Source organism: Protopterus annectens, chromosome 13.part0 (genome assembly GCF_019279795.1).
Source record: "Protopterus annectens isolate FY-2018-M chromosome 13.part0, PAN1.0, whole genome shotgun sequence".
Lineage (NCBI taxonomy): Eukaryota > Metazoa > Chordata > Ceratodontiformes > Protopteridae > Protopterus > Protopterus annectens.
Genome location: NC_056747.1, coordinates 1,131,857,892 through 1,131,881,685, shown reverse-complemented (window position 1 = coordinate 1,131,881,685; position 23,794 = coordinate 1,131,857,892). Strand labels below are relative to the sequence as shown.

General features: G+C 41.8%; 1 protein-coding gene across 3 annotated transcripts in view; it reads left to right on the top strand.

The window, feature by feature from the left end:
- Positions 1-23,794, top strand: part of EFTUD2 (elongation factor Tu GTP binding domain containing 2) — a 1,111,673-nt gene that overhangs the window by 732,058 nt on the left and 355,821 nt on the right. For all 3 annotated transcript variants that reach the window (XM_044055111.1, XM_044055110.1, XM_044055112.1), the window contains exons 18-20: positions 11,364-11,504; positions 19,712-19,813; positions 20,579-20,661. In XM_044055111.1, the coding sequence (XP_043911046.1) occupies positions 11,364-11,504; positions 19,712-19,813; positions 20,579-20,661 (326 nt within the window). The remainder of the gene's footprint in view (positions 1-11,363; positions 11,505-19,711; positions 19,814-20,578; positions 20,662-23,794) is intronic.

Sequence of the window (23,794 nt, the reverse complement as noted above, 5' to 3'; positions counted from 1 at the left end):
ATAAATGTTCATATGGATCTGTGTTGCACTGCTTTCGTAAATGAATGCTTTACAGTCAGAGGCAAGCACCTCTATTCCATCCAGACTTGTAATAGATATCCCCTTGATAATGTGTGAGGTTGTCACTTGTGCTGTGGACATCAATGGGCAGGCCAGCTGTGGAGGGGAATGTAACCCCCAGCATCTCAGAAGTGAACAGTCATCCTCTTCATCTGAAGTCTGACAGGTCCCAACAAAACTGAGAGTAGTTTATTTTATTTTTATTTATTTTATTTGTATTTTGTTAACAATTAAGTGAGCTGTTCCTTGGATCATTTTCAGCCAAGACCTGGGACTAACCACTGTTATAAATGAGCATATTAGAAATGTGTATGCAATTACAGATTATTCAGTGAAAGACATAATTCACAACATTACAGGAGTGATGCATACTTTTTGGCTTTTATCTTTCTCTAGTACATTCTCTAGCAGCATGCTTTCCTGCCTCCCTAATAGTATGTCCTCTGGTGTCTTCGGGTAGCTAATGATTTCCCCAGAAAAATTTACAAATATATGTACTTATGGGAACAAGTTCCTGCAAAAGATTATCACTTGTAGTATCTTTTTGTTTAGGTGAAGAGCATGATGTGATTGGAACCTTGCAGGTAGATAATGGAAATTACAATTCCCAATACGTGAAGCAGGTCCACTAAAAACCACTTTCAGAGAACCTGACTTTGCCCTTTCAAACTTTATTGCTTGACTTTGGAGTTAGGTGTTGATGTGCATATATGGAAGGAAAATACTTGTAGTTTTCTGACGACCTGTTTTACTGTATCATGGCTCACTGTACAAAACAAACATCACATCAGTGTAGGAGATATGATGGCATTGATTCAGACCCTCAAAACTTTCTATCAACTGTGGACAGAGGGTACCCTGAAAGTAGTTACAAACGACACAATAGTGAGGTAGTATATCAGTAGACAGTGATAAACAAGATCCAACACTCTTTACAGGTTAGCCATGACTGCTGTGGACCTGCTTACAAAACCAGATGTCCTGCAGTCTACATACTATCACAGCAGAACAGTGGCAGACCAAGCAAACAGGTCAAAGCCAGATCCACACAAATGGATGTTACATAGGGGTGTCTTCTACAACTAGTGCACACTTGAGATGCTCCTCGGATAGACATCTTTCCATTACCATACAACAGACAGCTATAGAGGTTTTACTCATGAGTGCCGTACAGAGAGGCTTGTGCAGCAGGCACCTTGCCCATCAACTGGACAGATCTGGTTCTTTTTTTCTTCTGATTCAATTACCTTCCTCCCCAGGGTGATCCATATGCAAGCAGGAAAAGCTAGAAATGCTTTAGATACCTCCATTTTAGCCCAAGCTGCACTGGTTCTCCCTTCTCATGGAAATATCCAGGGGGAGCATCAGGTGCTACCAACAATGGTGGACCTGCTAGCACAGAAAAAAGGGTCCCTAATACACTCCAGCCTGGAGACACTACTTATCATAGCTTGGATGATCTGACTCTTTTATTTTAGACACAGAGGATAAGTTAACTATTAGAAAGACAAGAAAACATGCTACCAGAGCCCTATCTATTCAGCTGGAAGAGGTTTTGGAGCTGGTGCTGGGCAAGAAAGCAGAACCGTAGCACTTCACTTATGCCTGTGATCCTTCTTTACCCAATGAGCTATAGGCTTGGCTATACCGCTGATTAATTCATCTCTTTGCCTTCATAGCCTGTTTGCCACTCGATCAACCCTTGGCCTTGCTGTGGCGAGTAAAGCTGTTCCTTAAAGGGGTCCTATATCATTAAAGACCTACACAGAAAATAATTGCTTGCCCCTTAGTAACCTAAATTATGTTCCCCAAACAAAAAAAAAAACGTTCTCAAGTTTTTGACACGGAAAATTGCCATTCTTGTAAATATCACCTGTAGTTTGAGGGTTTCAGAACTGGAAACTTTAGTATGTAAGTGTAAGGAGCCTTTGTAGTCTTTATAAGATAGGCTGAGCCTGAGAACAAGCAGATCCTTCATTGTCTGTCTCTTGCTGTCAAAAAGAGGTAGAGGCTAGCACAATGTACACATTTTTGTTACTCCTCCCAAGTTAAACACCTGGTAGGTGTAGTCATGGCTAGTACTACTAGTTGATCTGCCTCAAGCCATTCTGGAAGCAGACCATTGGACATTTGTTTACAGTTTCTATACATTTTTATTTTATCCATCTATTTATTTAACATTTATTTACTGGGAAAGTCCGACTTGGAACAAAGCCAATTGTCAGCATAGGCCCACTTGTCTTTGTAACATGGGAAGAAACCAGAGCACCCAGAGAAAACCCACACAAATGCAGGGAAGACATGCAAACTCCACACAGAAGGCACCCCAGCTGAGAATCAGACCAAAGAACCTCTTGCTGTGAGGTGACAGCGCAACTACTGACATTAATTCTAGAGCTGCCTTTGCTACAGCTGTTGGCATGCTCCAATCCAGCCATTCTTCTCAGGCCACCTCCCTGTCATCCTGAAGCTCTGAAACTTGTATAGGTAGTCAAGAGTACTGCAGATTGATCTAAACAAAGAATATAGTACAGGTGCATAGTGCAATAACTCACGATGTTATAGGCGTTGAAGTAGATCAGTGTTGCAATGCCAGTATTTCCTCCATTTTGTTTTATTCCCTTGGATTATAGACATTGAGGGCTCAGCTGGGGTAACCATGCTCATATTTCCCTTCTGTTTCCTTCTTGTCTAAAGCCTTGGGTCGGAGTAGCTATTAGGGGAAGGCCTGATGTTCATCGTGTTTCACTGTTGCAGTCATTACTCTTGGGTTATCCTGCTGGCAGGCTACCCTCAGTCAGCCAAAATTCCAAAGTCTAGGTCCGGCGCCGGTTGCCGGCGCCTCCTCCCTGATGTCAGTGCGCCAGGGGTACAAAAGATGCAGGTGATTCCATTTTCTTCAGTCTTTCTTGCCGCGCGGTGCCCGAAGCAAAAGCAGTTCGCAAGTGCCAGTCGGCCGACTCCTGCGATTTTCAAATCCGAATTTCAGAACCGAAGTCTTCATTAAAGCTAAGTACCCCGTTGGGGAAACTTTTTTCTTGCTCCAGACCGATGTCAGAAAAAGTTAACAATTGTATTTCTTGTGGGAAGCAAATACCTCATAAGGATTTTCACTCTTACTGTATTCCTTGCCTAGGCCCTGATCACAAAGTTGCTAGCTGTCGGTTCTGTGCTAGATTTAACCAACGCACTATCAAGCGTCGGTTTGATTTTGCATTTCATTACTTTGGCCGAAGATTTAATTATATAATGCCGTCGGACCAGCCGACAACCGGAGTTTACAAAAAATGCAAGGACAAGGAAAAGGATAGGCATCCGAGGTCCAAAACCGACGACGAAGCCTCTGCTAGGCCAGTCACCGGTTTGCCGGTTCTCAGTGAGACGCTTTCGCAGCCCCTGGCGCCTGCTACCTCTGAGCCACAGGCCACTTCCGACTCCCACGTGGAGCCGACTGGGCCTCTGGATACTCAAGGTATTGGACACTCGGAAATCATCCCCTCAGATGGGTATGGAGCCGCTGAGCAGGCATCGGCTTCTGAGGGTGTCTTCAGACCTACACAGCTATATATTAAGCCATCTTCAGCTTCAAAGACAAAGACTAAAGCAGCTGTAAAGACAAAGAAACAAGTATAGCATTCTCCTACTCAGACTTCCATGCCTAAAAAACAGATGCTTAAAATGGCCGAAGACCTAATTACTTTGATCAGGGGCTCCCATCCCCCTCCTGATAAGAGGCCTAGGCAAGAGACAGAGTATGATTCTTCTAATCAAGTTTCTATTTCCTCTGATTCCTCTTCTGAACAGGATTACTCCATGCTTCACTATGAGGATTCTGATGCTGAAGAATCCATTCCTTCAGCCTCTCCTCCTGAGGATTATTCTTTTGGGGAAACCCTGCATACCATGAGGGAGCATTTCCACTGGGAGAGCCAAGAGTATTCTGAATCTAAGAAAAGGCTCAGAGACCTTCTGCTACTTCCTCAGCACAGACCTCTTGCTATTCCACCTGTTCTAGACATTGTAGATGATGTATTTTCAGAGTCCGGCCTGTCCCTTGACTCTTTACCCCCTGCACCTGCTAAGCCAGACAGATACTACAGGGTTCCGGATTCTCATAAATTCCTTTATAGAAACCCCGCTGCTGACCCAGAACCTATATCTCAGATTCCCAAAGGGGTTAAAGCTTCCACTGCAAAAAACCCTGTCCCCTCTGATAGGGACTCTAGGGCTCTAGACAGATGGGGGGAAAAAAGTCTACACTTCTGCTACCCTGGCTGTAAGGGCTTTAAATTGTCAGTTTCATATGCTTAAATATCAGCAATTTTTAATGTCACGGCTTAAACAGAAATTGTTGACAAATACTGAATGTTCAGAGGACAAGGAATTGCAGGATTTATTGCATGCAGCTGAACAAGTGGGAAAGCATACTTTGCAATGTGGTTATGATTCACTGGAGGCCTCTTGCAGGGCTGCTGTTACAGGTTCTGTTATTAGAAGGCATGCTTTGTTAAAGGAACAAAATCTGCTTGATCATGTTAAAGCAAAATTATTAGATGCACCATTACAGCATGATACTTTGTTTGGTACTAAAGCAGAAGAGGTGTTAAAAAAAAATGGAGGATAAAGCAAAATCCATGCAGACAGTCAAGGATTTCTTACAGGTACAGCCACCCAGGTTTACTAAAAATTGGTCCTTTCCAGTCTCAGACAGACCACAAAGAGGCAGATACAGGCGACCCAGAGGCAGATCTCAGCCCCAAGGCTCATACAGGCCTAAACAATGGGGTGCTCCTACCTCCAAAAGCGGAGAAGACAAATCACAACCTTACAGGAAACAGTCCCAATGACTTTCCTCTACCAGATCCAAGCACTTTTCTTTTGGCAGCCCCCTTAGGGGGAAAACTAGCACTTTTTTCATCAAATTGGCAAATGGTTACCCAAGACAAATGGGTCCTGAACATAGTCTCCCAAGGCTACAGGTTCCATTTTCACACTCTACCAAGGTCAAAAGGTATGCCAGACCTGCCACACAATCAATGGGCAGAGGCATAAAAAACAATTACAGCCCTCATGGACATGAGGGCCATTCAGCAAGTACCACAACAAGAGCAGGGGCAAGGATTTTACTCCAGACTTTTCCTAGTACCCAGAAAGGACAAAACCTGGAGACCACTACTGGACCTGTCTATACTAAATACGTTTCTGGAAGTTCCAAAATTCAAGATGTTGACTCTACGGCAGCTACTGCCCATGCTGGGCAAGCAGGCTTGGCTCGTAACTTTGGACCTAAAAGAGGCATACCTGCATGTCCCAATCAGACAGTCTTGCAGAAGATACCTCAGATTCATAGCTGGCTCATTGCATTACCAATTCTCTGCACTGCCCTTTGGCTTATCTACTGCGCCCAGGGTCTTCACAAAATGCCTGGACGACTGCCTAATTCAAGCAGAGAACAAAGACATTCTTCTAAAGCATCTGGCGTTTGTAAAAATATTACTAATTGGCCTAGGGTGCACATTAAAATGAAAAGAAATCAAAACTAGTGCCCTCTCAAGAGATAATATTCCTGGGTGCAAGCTTAAATACAACTGCCCAGATGGCTTATCTCACGCCAGACAAACAAAAGCAATTGACTACTTACTACAAGAAATTGGCAACAAAAACCCACTTATCTGCAAGGAAAATCCTGCAGGCCTTGGGTTTCATGGCATCCTGCATTCTACTAATTCCATATGCCAGACTTCATATGAGGAAACTACAATGGTATCTAAAAAGTGTTTGGACTCAGCATTGCCACAGCCTGGAGACAGTAATTGCACTCATTCCCTGCCTGCAACAGGAGTTTCGATGGTGGGCAGAAGCCTGTCACCACAACAAGGTTCTGCCATTCAGTTTACCCACAGCCAGGCAGACACTGACAATGGATGCATCAGATTATGCCTGGGGGGCCCATATGGCAGGAAAATGTATTCAGGGCACATGGCCTGCAAACCAGATGCATCTTCACATCAATCAAAAAGAGATGCTAGCTGTTCAAAATGCCCTGACAACATTCAAGGACCTGCTTCATCCAGGACAGTTACTGATAAAGACAGACAACACTACGGTCATGTGATACATAAACAAGCAGGGAGGTACACATTCCTACCCCCTCTGCAGACAAGCAATGACCTTATGGGACACAGCATTGGCTTTTCAAGTTCACCTGCAAGCACAATTCCTGCCAGGAAAAACAAATACTCTGGCAGACTAACTAAGCAGAAACCTCATGGATCCCCACGAATGGAAACTGGATCCACAAGTCTTCAGCATGATAATAAGGAAATGGGGATGCCCAGACATAGATCTATTTGCCTCCCCTCACAACTGCCAATTGCAGAGATTTTGCACAAGGATTTATCACAAGCAAGCATGGAAAGTGGACGCCCTATCCTTCAGCTGGAAAAATCTAACAGTATATGCTTTTCCCCCACTGCCTCTCCTTCCCAGGGTACTCCTAAAGGTCAGACAAGAGAAGCCAAAAATGATACTGATTGCACCAGACTGGCCATGCCAGTACTGGTACCCAATCCTAAAGAGCTTGTTTCAAGGTCCAGCATGGATATTGCCTCAAACTTCTCACTTGCTGACCCAACAAAACAATCAGATTCTGCACAGCCAACTCAGGACCTTAAATCTGGCAGCATGGCGGATAATGTAGCCATTCAGAACACTCCTCTTTCAAAAGCTGTTATGGATGTTATCTTGGAGGCCAGGAGGCCCAGTACCAGAAAATCTTATGCAGAAAAATGGAAGAGATTCTGTGCTTGGAACCAGGAACAGGGCATTGACACGTGTTTACCAAATATCCCTCAGATTTTACAATACCTAACTGAGATGCTAAACAAAGGCCTTTCTTTCTCATCTATTAAGATTCATGCCTCTGCCATTTCAGCCTATTACAATACGGAACCACCTATCTTTTCTCATCCTTTAATAAGGCAGTACCTCAGAGGGGCCAAAAACATTAGGCCTCCAAGGAGAGCACCAATTCCGGCCTGGGACCTCAATTATGTTTTGGAAAAACTCACACTGCCTCCTTTCGAGCCAGCATCAACAACAGATATAAAATTCTTATCCTGGAAAACAGCTCTGCTCCTAGCAATAACCTCTGCAAGGTGAGTCTCGGAGTTACAAGCCCTCATGGCTGTAGAACCTTTCATCATTTTTCATCCTGACAGGGTTTCTCTGAGGACAAACCCTACATTTATGCCTAAGGTGGTGTCCAGTGTGGCCCTCAGCCAAACCATTCACTTGCCTACCTTTTATCCAAATCCACAGAAAAAGAGTGAGAAAATTCTGCATTCTTTGGACATACACAGGCAGTTACGCTTCTACTTGGACAGAACTAAAGCTTTCAGAAAGACTGAGCAACTTTTAGTGTCATATGCTGCAGGATCACAAGGAAAAGCTATCTCAAAACAAACTATTTCTAAATGGATAGGCCATTGCATCCGTTTCTGCTATTTTCAACATGGCAAATCAGTGCCTAAGGGCATTAGGCCTCATTCCACCAGAGCAGCAGCCATTTCAGCAGCCTTCCTCAGAGGAGTACCAACCAAAGATATCTTAGAGGCTGCAACTTGGAGTTCAGTGCACACCTTCACAAAGCACTACCACTTACCTCTTTACTCTAAGTCCAGAGCAGGCTTTGCCACTGCAGTACTGCAGGGGCTCATAGCCTCTCCTAATCCTATTTAGCCCAGCCACCCATCCTCAGCTTTGGGATTCAACCCAAGAGTAATGACTGCAACAGTGAAACACAATGAACATAGTACAGTTGTATACCTACCATAAATGTAGATGTTCGAGTGTATTCACTGTTGCAGTCCAGGTTACCCACCCACCATCCCCCTTTTCTTAGCTGGGGCTTATCTGCATTTCTCTATCCTACACAACCTATTTGGTGTATTTGCTTGTAGATGAAGGAAATGTTATTTTTGTGCATGCATTTTTATTGGCATATTTTTCAGCCTACCAATTTGGGGGCACCTGACATCTGGGGCAAGAAAAACTGAAGAAAATGGCGTCGGCTGCATCTTTTGTACCCCTGGCGCACTGACATCAGGGAGGAGGCGACGGCAACCGGCGCCGGACTTAGACTTTGGAATTCTGGCCGACTGAGGGTAGCCTGCCAGCAGGATAACCCAAGAGTAATGACTGCAGCAGTGAATACACTTGAACATCTACATTTATGGTAGGTATACAACTGTACTTTTCTTCTCTTCCCACTTCCCGAGCAGGCTTGGATATCCCTTCCCTTCTTCATTACCTACTTACAGTTCCTTTGCTTTACTACTGCTTGCAAGAGCTTTACTCTGTTCTCTGGACAAGACATTTCTAAGGGGTTGTAGGTAGATAGATTTGTATTGTGATCATCCTGATGTTCCTTGTGGATGATGCCTGTTGCACCAAGGAAAAGGGTCCTGTGCTGTAGAGGACAGGTCAGGCATACAAGGATACCTGTGCTAAATCCCTGTAGTTAAGACTACTGCAACATCTGCTGTTTAATAGATTTCATAGATATTCCAAGGCCACTAAGTCTTACGATTATTCATTCCGTAAGACTACCCTTCATCGTGCTGTACCTCCTTTCACCAGGAGGGTCATACCAGTCAGTCCTGGAATAAATTTGTGGCTGTTCATTCAGTCACCTAGGTTATGTTTAAAGGAAGATAGCCAATCACCCTCACTATACAGGGGACATTTCTGAAACTCAAATATCTGCCATTATTTAGTGACAGCAACCCTGCAGATAACAATAAATAATGACAAATGTTTGAGTTTCAGACTTCATATCCTTAATGAATGCAGGATGCTTTACTAAGTATAGAAAAGCAATTTTTAAAATCTGTCCCTGGTTTTGGACATTTGACTGTTATTATATTTTAGCTTTGTATCTGATTCCTGTGCTAAAAGGTTGATTGATATGGCAGTGGCTTTCGAGCAGCTGTGCCACTAATTAAGTTTCAGACTTTATCTCCTTCAAAAAATACTTGCTGAAAGCTGTTGTTCTACCAGTTTTCTAAGTGTATAACAGCAATATGTTTTATCAGTCCCCGATTTTTGGTCTTTGTCATTTATTATTTTTTGGCTTTGTCTTTGATTATTGTGCCAAGAGACTAATACTAAAAGGTATGTTTCCCTACTTTAGCCATATATTTCTGGTTTATCCCATAGAAAATGTTTGTTTTCTAGCAGGATTGCAGTTGCTAAATAATAGATATCTGACTTCCTGACTTTGTATCCTTCAGAAAGTACATACTAATGCAAATGACTTCTACCTGTTGTTCTGCTAACTTTCCAAGTATAAAAGAGGAACAGATAAATTATGTCCCTGATTTTGGGCTAAAGGTTTGAGAGCTGTGATACTTTGCTGGAGGAGGTGGCTGACAAGCATCTGTTTTTGTTTTTTTTATAAAGTATTTCAACTGCATTGTGCAGCTATTTTATTTTATTACATTTGGAAATCTGAGATGTGCAGACAGTAAAGTAGCTATAACTGTTGAGTGGGGGGACTGTTTGCAGATGAAAATGATGGACTGCTAATGTTTGGTCTTTATTCTGGCTTTCTAGGTAATATGATTTGGTTAAAGAAGTTGGAATACTTTGAAGCTAATTTGAAATGCATTTGTGTGGCCATTATGTTTTATCACAATCCAGCGTCATAGGTGTACACAATCAACAAAGTGGCTATAACTGCTTAGTGTGGGTAGAGGTTGTTTGTGGATGAAAATATTTTACCCTGCTGTTATGTGCTCATTTTAAACTATTGTTAACATGGTGTTGCAGTCGTAGTGGTGTGCATTTGTGTGATAAGTTGGAAATACTTTACTGTACCTACACTGGCTGTGTGTTAGTGTGAAACAAACTTGAATTACATTGTTGTGACCATTATTTTTATGACAAGCAAATGTCTGAGGTGTACTCTTGAAAGCGGTTATAACTGCTAGGTGGGTGTGGTGGGCTGACCTTTTTGTGAATTAAAGTAACTTACCCTATTGTTATCTACTCATTCTAAACCATCTTTAGTCTGGCTTTACAGTAATGAGTATTTGCAGGAGAAAGGCAGGAAAACTTGACTGTGACTGCTGTGTGTTTGTATGAAACAAACATGAACTATATTACTATGGGCCACTACTTTTAATTACAGTGCCATGCCTAAGGTGTATTTAGCTAACAAAATAGCTGTAACTGCTGGCCGGGTGGGGGTGATGAGGCCATCTGTGGAAGAAGGATTTCTGTACATTTGTTTGAATTAAATTAGAGTACTTTACTATGGCAATTGTGTATTAGTGTGAAATGTGAAATACATTACTGTGGCCATTATTATATTTACCATAGTTGGACACATGAGATGCACATACTCCACAATGTGGCTATAAGTGATGAGTAAATGGGCTGTCAAATGTAAATGATCAAGTTAAACAGTCATTAGTCAGACTTTGCTGGACTAGTTTGCATTTCTATAAACCGATTTGAAATACTTGTCACCATCAGATGTGAGGTGTACAAATTCAAAGTGGTTGTAATTGTTGAGTACAGACAGATTGTAATGACAGCAGTATGTTCCTAAATGTTATATTTTTTGGTAATTCTTATTCACATTTTGATGTAAAAGCTCAACGTCAAATTTTACAGTCGTTAACAGTAAATTATTTATTAAATCATTAAAAGCAGTCTGATATGTATATATTGAAACTAGCAGGAAGATGATTGCAAAAGAATATATGCGTGCCTCTTTAAAAAAAGTGCATTTGGGGCATGATTTGAATACCACTGAGGGCCTAAGATGCTCCAAAAAGCACAGAAGATGGCATGAGTTATGCTCTGCTTTACAACCAAACTTCCTACTGGTGACCACTATGTGGGGAGTAACATCACACCCTTTCTACAGGACAGTCGGCCACTTTTTAAATCTCTTTGGAAGACTGATGTCTGCATTTGTAAAGACAAGTCTGCGTTGTAAAGACATGCGTCTGGAGCTTTTTTCCTCGCGCCTCCACTGAAAGTTGGCTTTGTTCCAAGTTGGACTTTACCGATAAATAAATGTTAAATAAATAAAATAAATGTGGCCATATTCAGTTCATCTGTGATTGCTGTGTAACAATGATCTGTTTGAAATCCTCATTTGCAATAAGCATTCTACCAGAGCCAAACTTTCCCATGTAATGTGCTAGTCTGAACTGTTTCTAAACATATTTGGATTTTATAAAAAAAGTACATTTAAGTGATTATTGATTTTAGGTTTTCTTGTTTTCCAGGCCCAGATCTTCCGGCCCTTGAAATTTAACACTGTATCAGTCATTAAAATTGCTGTTGAGCCAGTGAATCCTTCAGAGCTGCCAAAAATGTTGGATGGACTACGAAAAGTGAACAAGAGTTATCCATCCCTAACAACAAAGGTAATTGCTGCAGATAGAAGCAGTTAGTGATTTTTACTTTTTTTGAAATTAATTTTGGTTGCTACTAAATTCTTTTCTTCAAAATTTTGTAAAGGAGCAGCTGATCATATTACAAGTGGTGCACAGCTACTTTGCTATAGTTAGCCGCTAGTAATATCAGGAACTTGCATACTGCAGGATTGTCAAAATATTTCTTTCTCTCTCCCTCTCTTTGATTTTTTTTCCCCTACTGCCTGCCAACCATCAAGACCCTCTCTTAAGTCAATCAACACATCTGCTGCCATCACCAGAGGAGAGACGACCAAGAAGTGTCATCATACATGCAGCCGTCAGAGGCAGTTTAATTTTTTTTTGGCTTTCTCACAGCCCTATTTATTCATGCACCAGGTGAGGTGACTGGGGGAATGTGCAGTGGGATGTTCGTGGAGGGTGCCTTTTCACTTCTGTGGTGGATTTTCAGCCAAGAAACCCTGCTCTCCACCCTGCAGAAAGAACTGTGGTCTCTCCAGTCTCCACCAGGGAGGTCATACTTCCCCATGTGCCACTGTGAGTGTGCAAACTGATCCCCCCAGGAGAGGCAAGTGGGCCACACTCCTTTACTCCTCCCCTTCCTGGCTGGCTGCTCAAGTGCTGCGGCCACTTGAGTCGCGGTTAGTGCTGCATCCTTCTGCTCCACAGAGCCAGGTGCTATCAAAACATCTCTGTTTGCTTCTACTTTTACACAGTAGTGTTGTTAGTTCTGATCCTACAATTATGACATAAGCTTTGCAGCCTTCATTATGCTGATACATAATAATGTTATTGTAGATTAGTATCCGTTCAGTACATCCAGGTGATCCAAACACCTTCCAGGGCATACAACAAATAATCATGCAGTTGCTATTAAAACGTTAATCTTATTTTTTCTAAATGTTAGAAATGAAAAAAGAAAACATTAAATGCCCCTTTTAATATAATGGAATAGAGACCTTTTATTTAAGGAGATGTTCTTGGTAGACTGCCATAAGCTTGAAGGATGGATTTTGTGTGTTAATTTCATATCCTATTGAGATACATTAGCTCAAGGACCCATCTGAGTCATGACCCAGGTCAGAAGAACAAATAAACAATATAACGTATTTTGCATAAGTGACAGAAATATGATGCATTTAATCTATTTTCCATACAGGAACTTCATTTCATATTTGTCAGGATTCCTTTGCTTGTTGCTTTCTTGAACCTGTCTACAGTACATGTTAATTTGTTGTTTTTGAAAGAAGGGCATGTTTCTTCCTTCTGGACGACTGTTAATGAGGGGAAGATTCCACTTAAATGTATGCTGACTGTCTTCTGTTTTGTCAGAGCTAGCTGGATTTTTAATTTGGACTGATGAGCAGCAGCAACCCTACCTTCCAGTATACAAATGCTAATCTGCTCTCCATCTGCTTAGCTGTCAGTTTTCACTTCCTCAGTACTAGGAAACGTCCTCTCTTCACAAGAGTTACACATCACCCATTACAGACTTCCTACACAGGTTCCATGGAACTTGAGGACTGAATAGATGCAGGACTACTATTACTACTGTCTGCTGCTCAAAATTGCCTTACTGCAACATCATTGAGACAGCCCACATTTGAGGTGAAATACCCATCGGCCAAATGACTACATCCAGCCAATTAGGTAACTCTTCATACTTCTTACAGTAGTCCCACTTCACACAACTCCCAGCACGATGGTAAAACTTCTTGTTTGTATTTTGCTGATGTCCTTCTATTCTCATATTGCAGTATTCATTACAGTAGGGAGGTTGCTGACTGCAGCGCTGACATCCGACCAGTATACCAAAGTCTTTGGTACAGGAGGGTATGTGTGACGTCCTCTGTCAGAGCCATAAACCAACGTAGGGTATAAAAGTGACGTCTGCACGTACCCTCTTTAGAATTTTTCTGCCGCAGTGAACGGTCAGACTCCTGTTTGCCAGTTAGGAAAGCAGATCGTTAATTCTCAGACGACCGGTTAAAGCAACCGCTATAGATCAGGCGACCGCTTTTATCTATCGCTACGGATAAGTACCCTGTTGGGTTTTCTTTGCTTTTTGTTAATTGTGAAGACGTACATGTCCACTAGAAAGGGGAAGTGTGCTTGTGGGAGACAAATTCCTCACAAAGACATGCACGAAAAGTGTGTATTTTGCTTAGCCGAGGCCCACGACCATACGTCCTCTCTCATTAAAGCCCAGCTTAACACCCTACTTTCCATAGCATCTCAAGTGACTAGGGACTCCATCAGGTGCAGTTATGATGCCGTGGAAGCTTCCTCTAAGTCTGCTGCATCAGGGTCAGTTTTGAGTTGATCCTCCTGGGTGAGACTACAACCAGTCCCTGTGGATGTACAAACTAAATTGCTTGATGCACCACTGGACAGTAAAGCCCTATTTGGACAAGCCTCAGCAGAACTTCTCAAATCCCTTGAAGAAAAGGGAAAAGAACTTCAAAACCTAAAACATTTGCTGGTGTCTCCTATCCCCAGATATCACAGAAACTACCCACAAAGACCTTCTTTTGTTAGGAGACAGCCCTCACACTCAGTTCCTCAGCCAAAGGGACGTAGGCACCCCAGGAAAAGCTCTACTCCCAGGTTTCCTACCAACCGTCCCACCACCCCCTTTTGGAGTCAGTCTGACCAACCCAGACCATCTCCACTGTGACTTACAACTATTAGACCCAAACACCCCCCCCCCCCATCCTTTCGGCTCACCCTCTCCCTACCCTCCTGGTGGAGAATTGTATCAGAACAATGTGTCCTCTTCATCATTCAGAGGGGGATACTTCATGACCTGGTGGATGTTCCCCACCTTCCAGGGAACTCCTCAATGTCCTACAAGCCAAGCTCACCTTTTCCCGCCCATCATTCAACAACTACTAGCTCAGGGCACCATAGAACAGGTACCCTCCCCGCAAAGAAACAAAGGATTCTACTCCAGAATGTTTCTAGTACCAAGGAAAGACGGCCCATGGAGGCCAATTCTAGATCTATCTTTCCTAAACCTGTTTCTCAAGGTACACAGCTTTAAAATGATTACCCTACCCATGCTCCTACCAGTCATGCCAACACATGCTTTCATGGTAGCCCTGGATTTGAAGGTTGCCTGGCTTCACATTCCTATACATCCAGATTACAGGAAATTCCTACGCTTTTCAATAGGTTCTTGGCGTTTTCAGTTCTCTGCCTTGTCCTTTGGACTTTCCACTGCTCCTCGAGTGCTGACAAAGTGTCTAGCAGCCTTCATTGCTCACTGCAGAACACAGGGTATACAAATATACCCATATCTAGATGGCTGCTTATTCTTCATCAGGAAAGCCAAGTCCTTCTCCTCCACCTACAACAGGTGATATCCACTATAATTCAATTAGGGTTTACCATAAACAACAAAAAGTCTCACCTGAACCCTACTCAAGACCTGGTTTTCTTGGGATGCGGGATCAGAACAGGCAGAATGAAAGCCTTCATTCCAGACCAAAGGATCCTAGACCTTTGTCTATACTTCACCAAGCTCATCACCCACATCTCCTTGCCAGCTCGAGAGTTCTTAAGGATGTTAGGCCACATGACATCACTAGTACCCATGCTATCTCTGGCAAGATTGCACATAAGGAAAATCCAGTGGATCCTCAAGAACCTATGGAGCCAATACTCCCACCCCCCCTGGGCACCCCTCTTCCCCTGCTTCAATGCCTGAAGAGGGGATTCCAATGGTGGGTATCAGCCATCCACCTCAACCAAGGAGTCCCCTTACAGGTACCAGCCCCCCTGCAACAACTCTCCACAGACGCATCAGTTCTGGGTTGAGGTGCAGTGCTAGTACACAACCAGAAACAATTCACCATGCAAGGGAAATGGTCCACCCTACGACAAAACAATCATATCAACATCAGGGAAATGAGGGCACTGCTGCTAGCCTTACAAACATTCAAGTCAGCTCTATAGCGAGGCACCATGAAAGTGATCACAGACAATATGACTGCCCTGTGGTACATAAACAGGAGGGGACAAGACCCTACACTCTTTGCAGCCTGGCCACCCAAATCTGGACCCTGGCATCACAACTCCAGATTCATCTGGTAGCAGTGTATATTCCCTCCACAGAAAATGTTATGACAGATACTCTCACCAGAACTTCAGCTCCCTCTCACGAATGGAGGATTCCAGAGCGGTATTTCTGGATATTATCCACAGGTGGGGTATTCTACAAGCAGATCTTTCTGCCTCCTCCCAGAACAGACAGATGCCCAAGTTCTGCACAAGGGACCCACATCCAGATGCTTGGAGAGTGGACGCCTTCTCCTTTCCTTGGGAGGGAATGTATCTCTGTGTCTTCCCATCCTTCTCACTGATTGAGAAAGTCCTCCTGAAAATCCAGAGGGACAAACCCAAAATCCTGTTGGTGACCCCCCCCCCCTTTTGGCCAAGACAACATTGGTTTCCACCACTCCATGTACTAGCCAAGGGCAGTCATCACAGGTTACCCCAGCGAATAGACCTGCTCACAAAGGACAGGGTATCCCTACTACACCCTCAGGTGAACAACCTGAAACTGACCTCATGGGTGATAGGGTTCTAATCTCCTTCAGACACCTATACTCAGAGGACTTACTCAATGTTCTGCAGGAGGACAGAAAACAAAGTACCAGGAGAAATTATGTATTTAAATAGAAGAGATTCTGCAAGTGGTGTCAAAGGAAATTCTGTATCCTTGGTCCTTTTCTATTTGTGTGAGCTCCTTCACTCAGGACTAACCTACTGTTCCGTCAAAGTCCATTTATCTGTTATCTCTGCTTGTCTGCCCATGTTACCACCCCTGATTTCAAGATTGGAAGTCAAGCTTTTCCTGAAAGGGGTACTTCATATCAGACCACCCGGAAAGCCTGTACCTCCCCCTTAGGACCTGAATTTTGTGCTAGAAAGACTTACATTGTCACCTTTTGAACCAGCACATTCAGTATCCCTAAAACTGTGCACCCTGAAAACAGCTAGTGGCCTTTACTTCGCCAGGAGGGTGTCAAAGATACAAGCCCTTATGGCTACCCCTCCTTACCTTATTTTTCATAAGGACAGAGTTGCCCTCAGGACTAACCCCTCCTTCATGCCTAAGGTGGTTAATGAACGCTCATTAAACCAGACCATTAACCTGCCTGTTTTTTACCCTCACCCCCAAAATCCCTCAGAGAGGACTCTGCATTCTCTAGATGTCCACAGACAACTGAGGTACTACTTAGACAAAACCAGACCTATTCGAAAGTCTGACCAGCTATTCATCTCCTTCCATCCAAGGGCTTTAGGGAAGGCAGTCTCCAAACAGACCATTTTATCATGGATCTCTAAGTCCATTGGCATATGCTATTTTTATTATGGGAAGACTTTACACAGACATGTCAAACACCACTCCACCAGAGCAGCTGCTTCCTCAGCTGCCTTTTTCAAAGGAGTTGATTACGCCTCAATTTTAGAAGCTGCCACTTGGGCTTCAGTACATGTCTTTACCAAGCATTACAAATAGGACCTAGTCTCTAGAGCCAGAACTGGGTTTGCCAAATCAGTTATTCACAGTCTCATTGACCAGGGACCTCAATCCTTCACCCAGGTTCATACCTAAAAGCTTTGGTACTCTCCCTACTGCAATGAATACTGCAACATGAGAATAGAAGGACGTAGACTAGTTGTGTAAGAACTTACCATAACCTTAGATGTACTTCTCTACCATGTTGCAGTATTCACTCCCTCCCTCCTGCCCCCTCTTCCTTACTTTATCTAACATACTTTTGCTTACCTGAGAGGTCATAGTCACCCTTCTTTCCCAGTTTCCCCACTATACACAGCCTATCAAGTACCCTAGGGTCTAGTCTACATGCGAGTCTCAAGGGTCTATCCATTTTGACCCTCTTTAAACCTACAGGAGTACTACTGTATGTGGCAGTCTATTCTGAAGAGGGTACGTGCAGACGTCACATTTATACCCTACGTCAGTTTATGGCTCTGACAGAGGACGTCATACATACCCTCCTGGACCAAAGACTTTGGTATATTGTCCAGATGTCGGCGCTGCAGGCAACAACCTCCCTACTGTAATGAATACTGCAACGTGGGAGAGAAGGACATCTAAGGTTATGGTAAGTTCTTACACAACTATTCTTTCCTGCTGTTTATTTTTTTTTTAGACTATGTTTTCATCCTGTGCGTCTCCCTTTTACTAGCAATGGCTACACCATGGTTCTTGTAGCTTGAGCCAATACTGTCCAGTCACTTAGCTGTTAACTGTCTTTATTGTTTTGTATTAATAGTAATGTTAGCCATCTAGCTGTTGATTAACATCCCAGATCCCCCCAGCTGTAAGCTACTACTTTTTTCTTCTTTCTAACTGCCCCACTTAATGCCAGCCCACTTCACAGCATTTATTTTGTTTCTAGTTCATTGCCCTTGCTGTTATTTGTTGTCCTGTCATTTTTAGCAGTAGTTTCACTCTGGTCTTTCTTGTACCTGTTCTGCTACCTCTACTGTCCGAGCAGTTGGCTAACTGCCTTTAATGAGTTTTACTACCAGTACTGTTAATTGCTTAGCTGTTAATTCTGTCTGTCTCACCCAGTCAAAAATGCTTTTTCCAGCCTCACTACCCCACTTACTACTATCACTTGTAATCTCCTAGCTGTTAATTTATTCTTTCTCCCTAACTCCCCTTACCCTATCTTTCCCCTATCACCCCAACAACCCATGTACCAAATACTTAATAATGTTCACTGCTCAGTTACAACACACTAGGTTAATGTCTATCATTATGGAGTCACAGACTCTGTTACTGCTTGCTTTCCCTAGTGCTGAAGCAAAATAGGAACTGCCTCATGTTTACTAAAAACCCTTTACTCCTAGATTATTCTAACTTCATTTTTGAGATGTTATGTATACCACATCTCTCATTGTCAGTAGAGAGAGAGCAGCACTCTGCACCAGCGTAGACTGAGTTACCCAAAGCATCTGTGTCTAAGCCTTCCAGGCTCCTACCTGAAAAGCCTTGGCCATGTACAGAGACACTAGTGTCTATCATCTATGCCTGTACCTTTGCACACCTTTACAAAAATCATCAAGACTGCAAGCCTTAGCCATTAAGATCACTTAAGCTTGTATCAAATCATAACCTGATTTTCAGCCTTTAGGACAGATCAGAAATTGACCTGTTTTCAAAGTTATGCTTTCTACAGAGTGACTAAAAGAAATGAGCTGTGAATGCTTTTTTTCAGTTGTTTTGGGATACATGTATGTGTCTCCGTCTTGTTGTTCTTTTCTGTTGATATTTCACCCACTGGTGAAGATTTAAATGGAGAAGCCCAAGTTCTCCTTGATAATCTTGTAGTAGCTGCAGAGTTTTTGATTTTTAGAGGTTTTGTCTGTAGCTGTTCAATATTTGAATCTCGTGTCGACAGGGGAGTTTTAGTGCTCTAGCTTGTACACTGTTTTCTGAGCATATTTCTTCTGCGATGGAAGTCTTTTCTCTGGGTTTGCTGGCAGTCATTTTCATATTCCAGGATTCTGCTAGAAAGCCAACTTTCAACATTTTACAGATTGAAAAGATTCTATATTTCAACTTTACTGAACTGTAATCTCACCTAATCTTTTAATATATGACATATTTAACTGAAAAATACAACTTTTATTGTCATATTAAACTGTAATTCCAAGGCTGATAGCAAAACAGCAAGAAATAACATTAAATATATAAAGAGCTATGTGGGGACAGTTAACTGATACTACCATATAAAACTCCAATTCCAAATAAGTGTTTGGCATTTATGGAGTTCCTCCCCTAACCCATCTGAGACGCACACACATACTGATTCCACAGTTGCACAACTGCAACTAAATTGTTATAACAGTATCACTGCTACTGTCAACTGAACAGTCAGCTGTAGCAGTTATCATCCAAAGTCAAAGAGCACAGCTGAAACATGACCATTTAAGTTGACCATGAATGAACCCTTGTATATTATATCAAATAATCACACATTAAGAAGCAGGACTGAGTAGTAAGTGAACTGCTGTGGCATTTGATGTGCATGGTGTGCTTGCTGCTGTTTTTTTTTTTTTTTTAGGATAATCAATCTGTAGTGTCACCCCATTTGGTGTTTGAGTGGTATAAAGCCATCTGTCTTGCACGTTCTAATGATTTTTGCTTATCTTAGGTGGAAGAATCAGGGGAACATGTCATCTTGGGAACAGGGGAGCTGTACTTGGATTGTGTGATGCATGACCTCAGGAAGATGTATTCTGAGATTGATATCAAGGTGAGAGCTTTGTAGTTGAAGCACAGTAAATCTACTGCCAGTGGTTTAATTATGAGTTAGCTTTATAACCCCCTCTCAAGTGCGTACTTGCCTGAATTAAGCTTAGTAAAAACAAACACAACACATCTTATTCCATTATCCAAGTACTATGCAAAACAAGGGGCAAAAGTAATTACAGATGGTGACAAAAGTATGAACTAAGTCTTTTTGTTCATTTCTTCCAGCCCCCTGTAAAACACAAGGGAAGATATGAAGTGATTAGTATTCAGCTTGTCAGCAAGAAATGTCAGTCGTAAGACACTTTTATTTTCATTGCAGTTTTGTGACACTCTGATAACCCCATAATGACATATTAAAGTGTAGCTAAGAGTGTACAGTGGAAATTATTCTTAAAATAGGAGCAATTGATGTATTGAGGGTGTTTGTATATGTTTTTTTAAACTAGGAGCATATGATGTCTTGAGCCTGTTTGCTTACAAATGTTCTAACCGCAGGCAGAAATCAGTAGCACAATTTTTTTGAGTGCTCATTTAAAACATTTTACTTCATTTCCAAATAGTTGTACTTCTCAGTAATTAAAAATAGGCTTGCCAAGTAGAAAAGATGGACTGTTCTGCTTTCTAGGTAGCATTTTTATCCTTGTTTAGAGAGTTCAGGCCACTAGGAGCAAATACGAATGTTTTTCCTTTACATGTCTTACAAATTGTCACATGCAATGGCAGGCATATGGCCAAATGTGAGATTTTATGTTCTCTTTACATCCAGGTTGCTGATCCAGTTGTAACATTCTGTGAAACAGTGGTCGAAACCTCCTCCTTGAAGTGCTTTGCTGAAACGCCTAATAAAAAGTAGGTTTCCTAGAATTCCAAATTATATTACTTTTACTGGACTTTGGTTGAAGATTTTGCAATTGCATGTATTAGAACAAATTTCTCAGCCTTATTTATCATCTCAGTAAGGCCTTTGCCTTGGTAGTGTGTACACTGCCACTATGCAGGTTGGCATGTATATGTGATCTTGAATGTTTGCTTACTACTGAAGAGGACAGTGTATTACTGGTGATATTTCTTTTGCTGTTGTGTTTGTCTTGTATTGTGTTTGGATATAGTTAGTGGGAAGGATTTTTCTCTCAGTTAATAATTAGAAAAGCTTCATTGACATGAAGAGTAAAAAAAAAACAAAACAAAAGGTAAAAATGTTATACAGATGAAGAGAGCTGTATAAACTTCAATAAAGACCTGTCTAAGCTATCATTTTCATTCTATAAGGCCTTAAACTTCCTGTAGTGGAGGCCTGTGAGATGTATGCAAATGACCACTTAAGAGCATACCATTGTTTCAGATACATGGCTTCTAAATGCCCGTGACTTTTCCCTTTTTGCTGTTTAAGTTTTTACTGGTGCATTCAGGCCAGAAAAGCTAAAAAAAAAAAAAAAAAAAACAGTAGTTGTAGACATGCCTGTTTCACCCTTTATCTGAGCTCATCAGTACAGCATAAGTGGATCATTTGGCTAAACTTTTGAAATTTAGAGCTGAAGATCAAGCAGGATGTCTGTAAACATTAAGGTGCCTACAAACTGCCCCATGGAATGCAGTGTTGGAGAGATTGCTAGTGATGTAGTAAGGGAAAGGGTACTGAAAATGTTAGTCTTAAGGGTATATGGGAAATCATGGTATTCCTGGGATGTAACAATAGTATTCAGTAATCATAATAGACTTAAAAATAAGATTATTAGATGGCACAGAGAGAGAGAATAATTCATATATAAAAAAGAGAGGAAAGTGGCACAGGCTGTTCTGGAAATTGGATTACAGAGGAGAATAGGAGCTCCTCGTTAGCACTCTTCAAGAAAAATCTTGATGATTGGATGGGAAATAGGAAATTCACCCCAGGGATCACTTCTGTGGCTCTGCTCAACAGGGGCACAGGAAAATAATTTTCTTGGGTGGTGAAAGCCAGGGTACATTTTTGGCTAGGCTTATATAGGCTTTAGGGCCAATAGCCTAGTACCTACCTATGAACCTAATAACCAAGAAGTTAATATCCTTGATGTATTCCTGATTGGTGTAGAAACAGCAACAGTGATGAGACAAGGGAGACATTGATAATAGTAACGCATGCTATAATTCTCAGATACAACAAAAACAGACATCTGGTATTACAGAAATGTAGGATGTAGTATGAAGACGTTTGTTCTCATCAACAAGTAGGGACAGAAAACACAGGCTTGTCACTCAGATCAGTACCTAAAATGTTTCCAGGCTCAGCTAGCTAGCTTCCTGTTTAGATCTCTTTTGTCACTCATCAAGCTTGCATTGGGTAAAAATGCTTTTTATGTAACAAAAAAAAAAAAAAAATCAAGGGCTTTGTTATTCTGCATTTTATTGTTACTGACAACCCATTGTACTATTCAGATCAGCCTAGTTATTTTTTATTTATTTATTTTTTGTTTTTTAAGTGATTTTACTTATTTCTTAAACAACTTTTTCACTACAACCCAAAAACTGGCATTTCATTGCTTCTTAGTTGGCATTTTCTGTAGTGCTACTCTACTCTGTCTTTTATATCGTCTGAAATTTCTGTTTTTGGATATAAAAACTAGAGGCAGAGGAAACTGTTATTGCTTATTTGCTAAATATTGTTGATCATTTTGCTATTGTATTCCTCTGCCTCTCACCTGTTCTTACTGGTGTCTTCGTTTTTCAACTCTTTTATGGTTACTTTCAGTGCTTTTGCCACTTATCATCTTTGCCTTAGCAAAATGAGAAGTAAAACATTCACAGTATGTGTAGAGGACCAAGTAGCAGCTTCTAGAATACTTCTAGAATTAAACCCTTTCCAAAAAGCCATAGATAAAGCCAAGGCCCTGTTAGTGTGTGTCTTGAGCCTGCTTGAAATAGATTTGTCATGATGAGTATAACAAAAAGTAATAGCCTTCGACAACCATTTGGAAATAGTTTGTTTTGACACAGGTTGTCCCTTCTTACCTTCACAAGAAATGAACGGTTGATCCGAAGGTCTGAAAGATTTAGTTCTGTCAAGATAGTTCCTGAGTTGCTTGTGGACATCCAAAGTATGGACTATCCTTTCTCCCTCATTTTTAGGTTCATGAAAGAAAATGGGAAGATGGGTAGTTTGGCTTAAAGTAAACTTGGATACTATTTTAAGCAGAAAAGAAGCATTAGTTCTCAAAGAAACCCTACCCGTATGAAAAATGAGGTAGAGTTGACTCACCATAAGATCTTGCAGTTGAGAATACCCTTCTTGCTGAGGTCAGAGCAGTCAGTAAAACTGTTTCCCATGTTAAGAACCTGAAGTCAGTTAGCTTTAGCTGGTTCATATGTAGCAAGTATTAACTTCTCTAACTAAAAATTAAGATCGCAAGGAGGGGCTACTGGTTCACTTGGCATCCTCTTATGCAAAACCCCTTTCAAGATCATTTAGTGTAGAGACTGCCTTATGTGCAGACATGCTGAAATGGTCAATAAATGAACCTTGTTAGAGAATATGAAAGACCATAGGATAGTAACTCACACAGATACTGTAAACACAGAGAACAGTTAGCCCTGAACTGGTGCTGGCTATGTTGTTCCCACCAACTAGAAAACCTTTTCCATTTGTTAATATACAGTTTTCTAGTAGTCGGCTTTTTTACCTCCATGTGGAGTCTGCATGTCCTCCCCGCGGTCGAGTGGCATTCGAAAGACATGCGTGAATGAGCGTGCCTTCGTTGAAGGTTGGATGTCGGGCTGGCATCTTGGCACCATAAAAATCGACTGCCAATCATTAGCAGACCCCCTAACTGGGAAAAGCCAAAAGAAGAAAGAGTACCTACCACAGGTCCTCAGAAAAACAGGTGCCTAAAAGGAATTAAGACCCTGTCATCCAGGCAGCCAGATGAAGATGACTGATGTCTGGATGTGTCACACACCCCTGTTCTTGTGTGAGTAGATCCATTCTGTGCTTATGGTAATTGCCCCT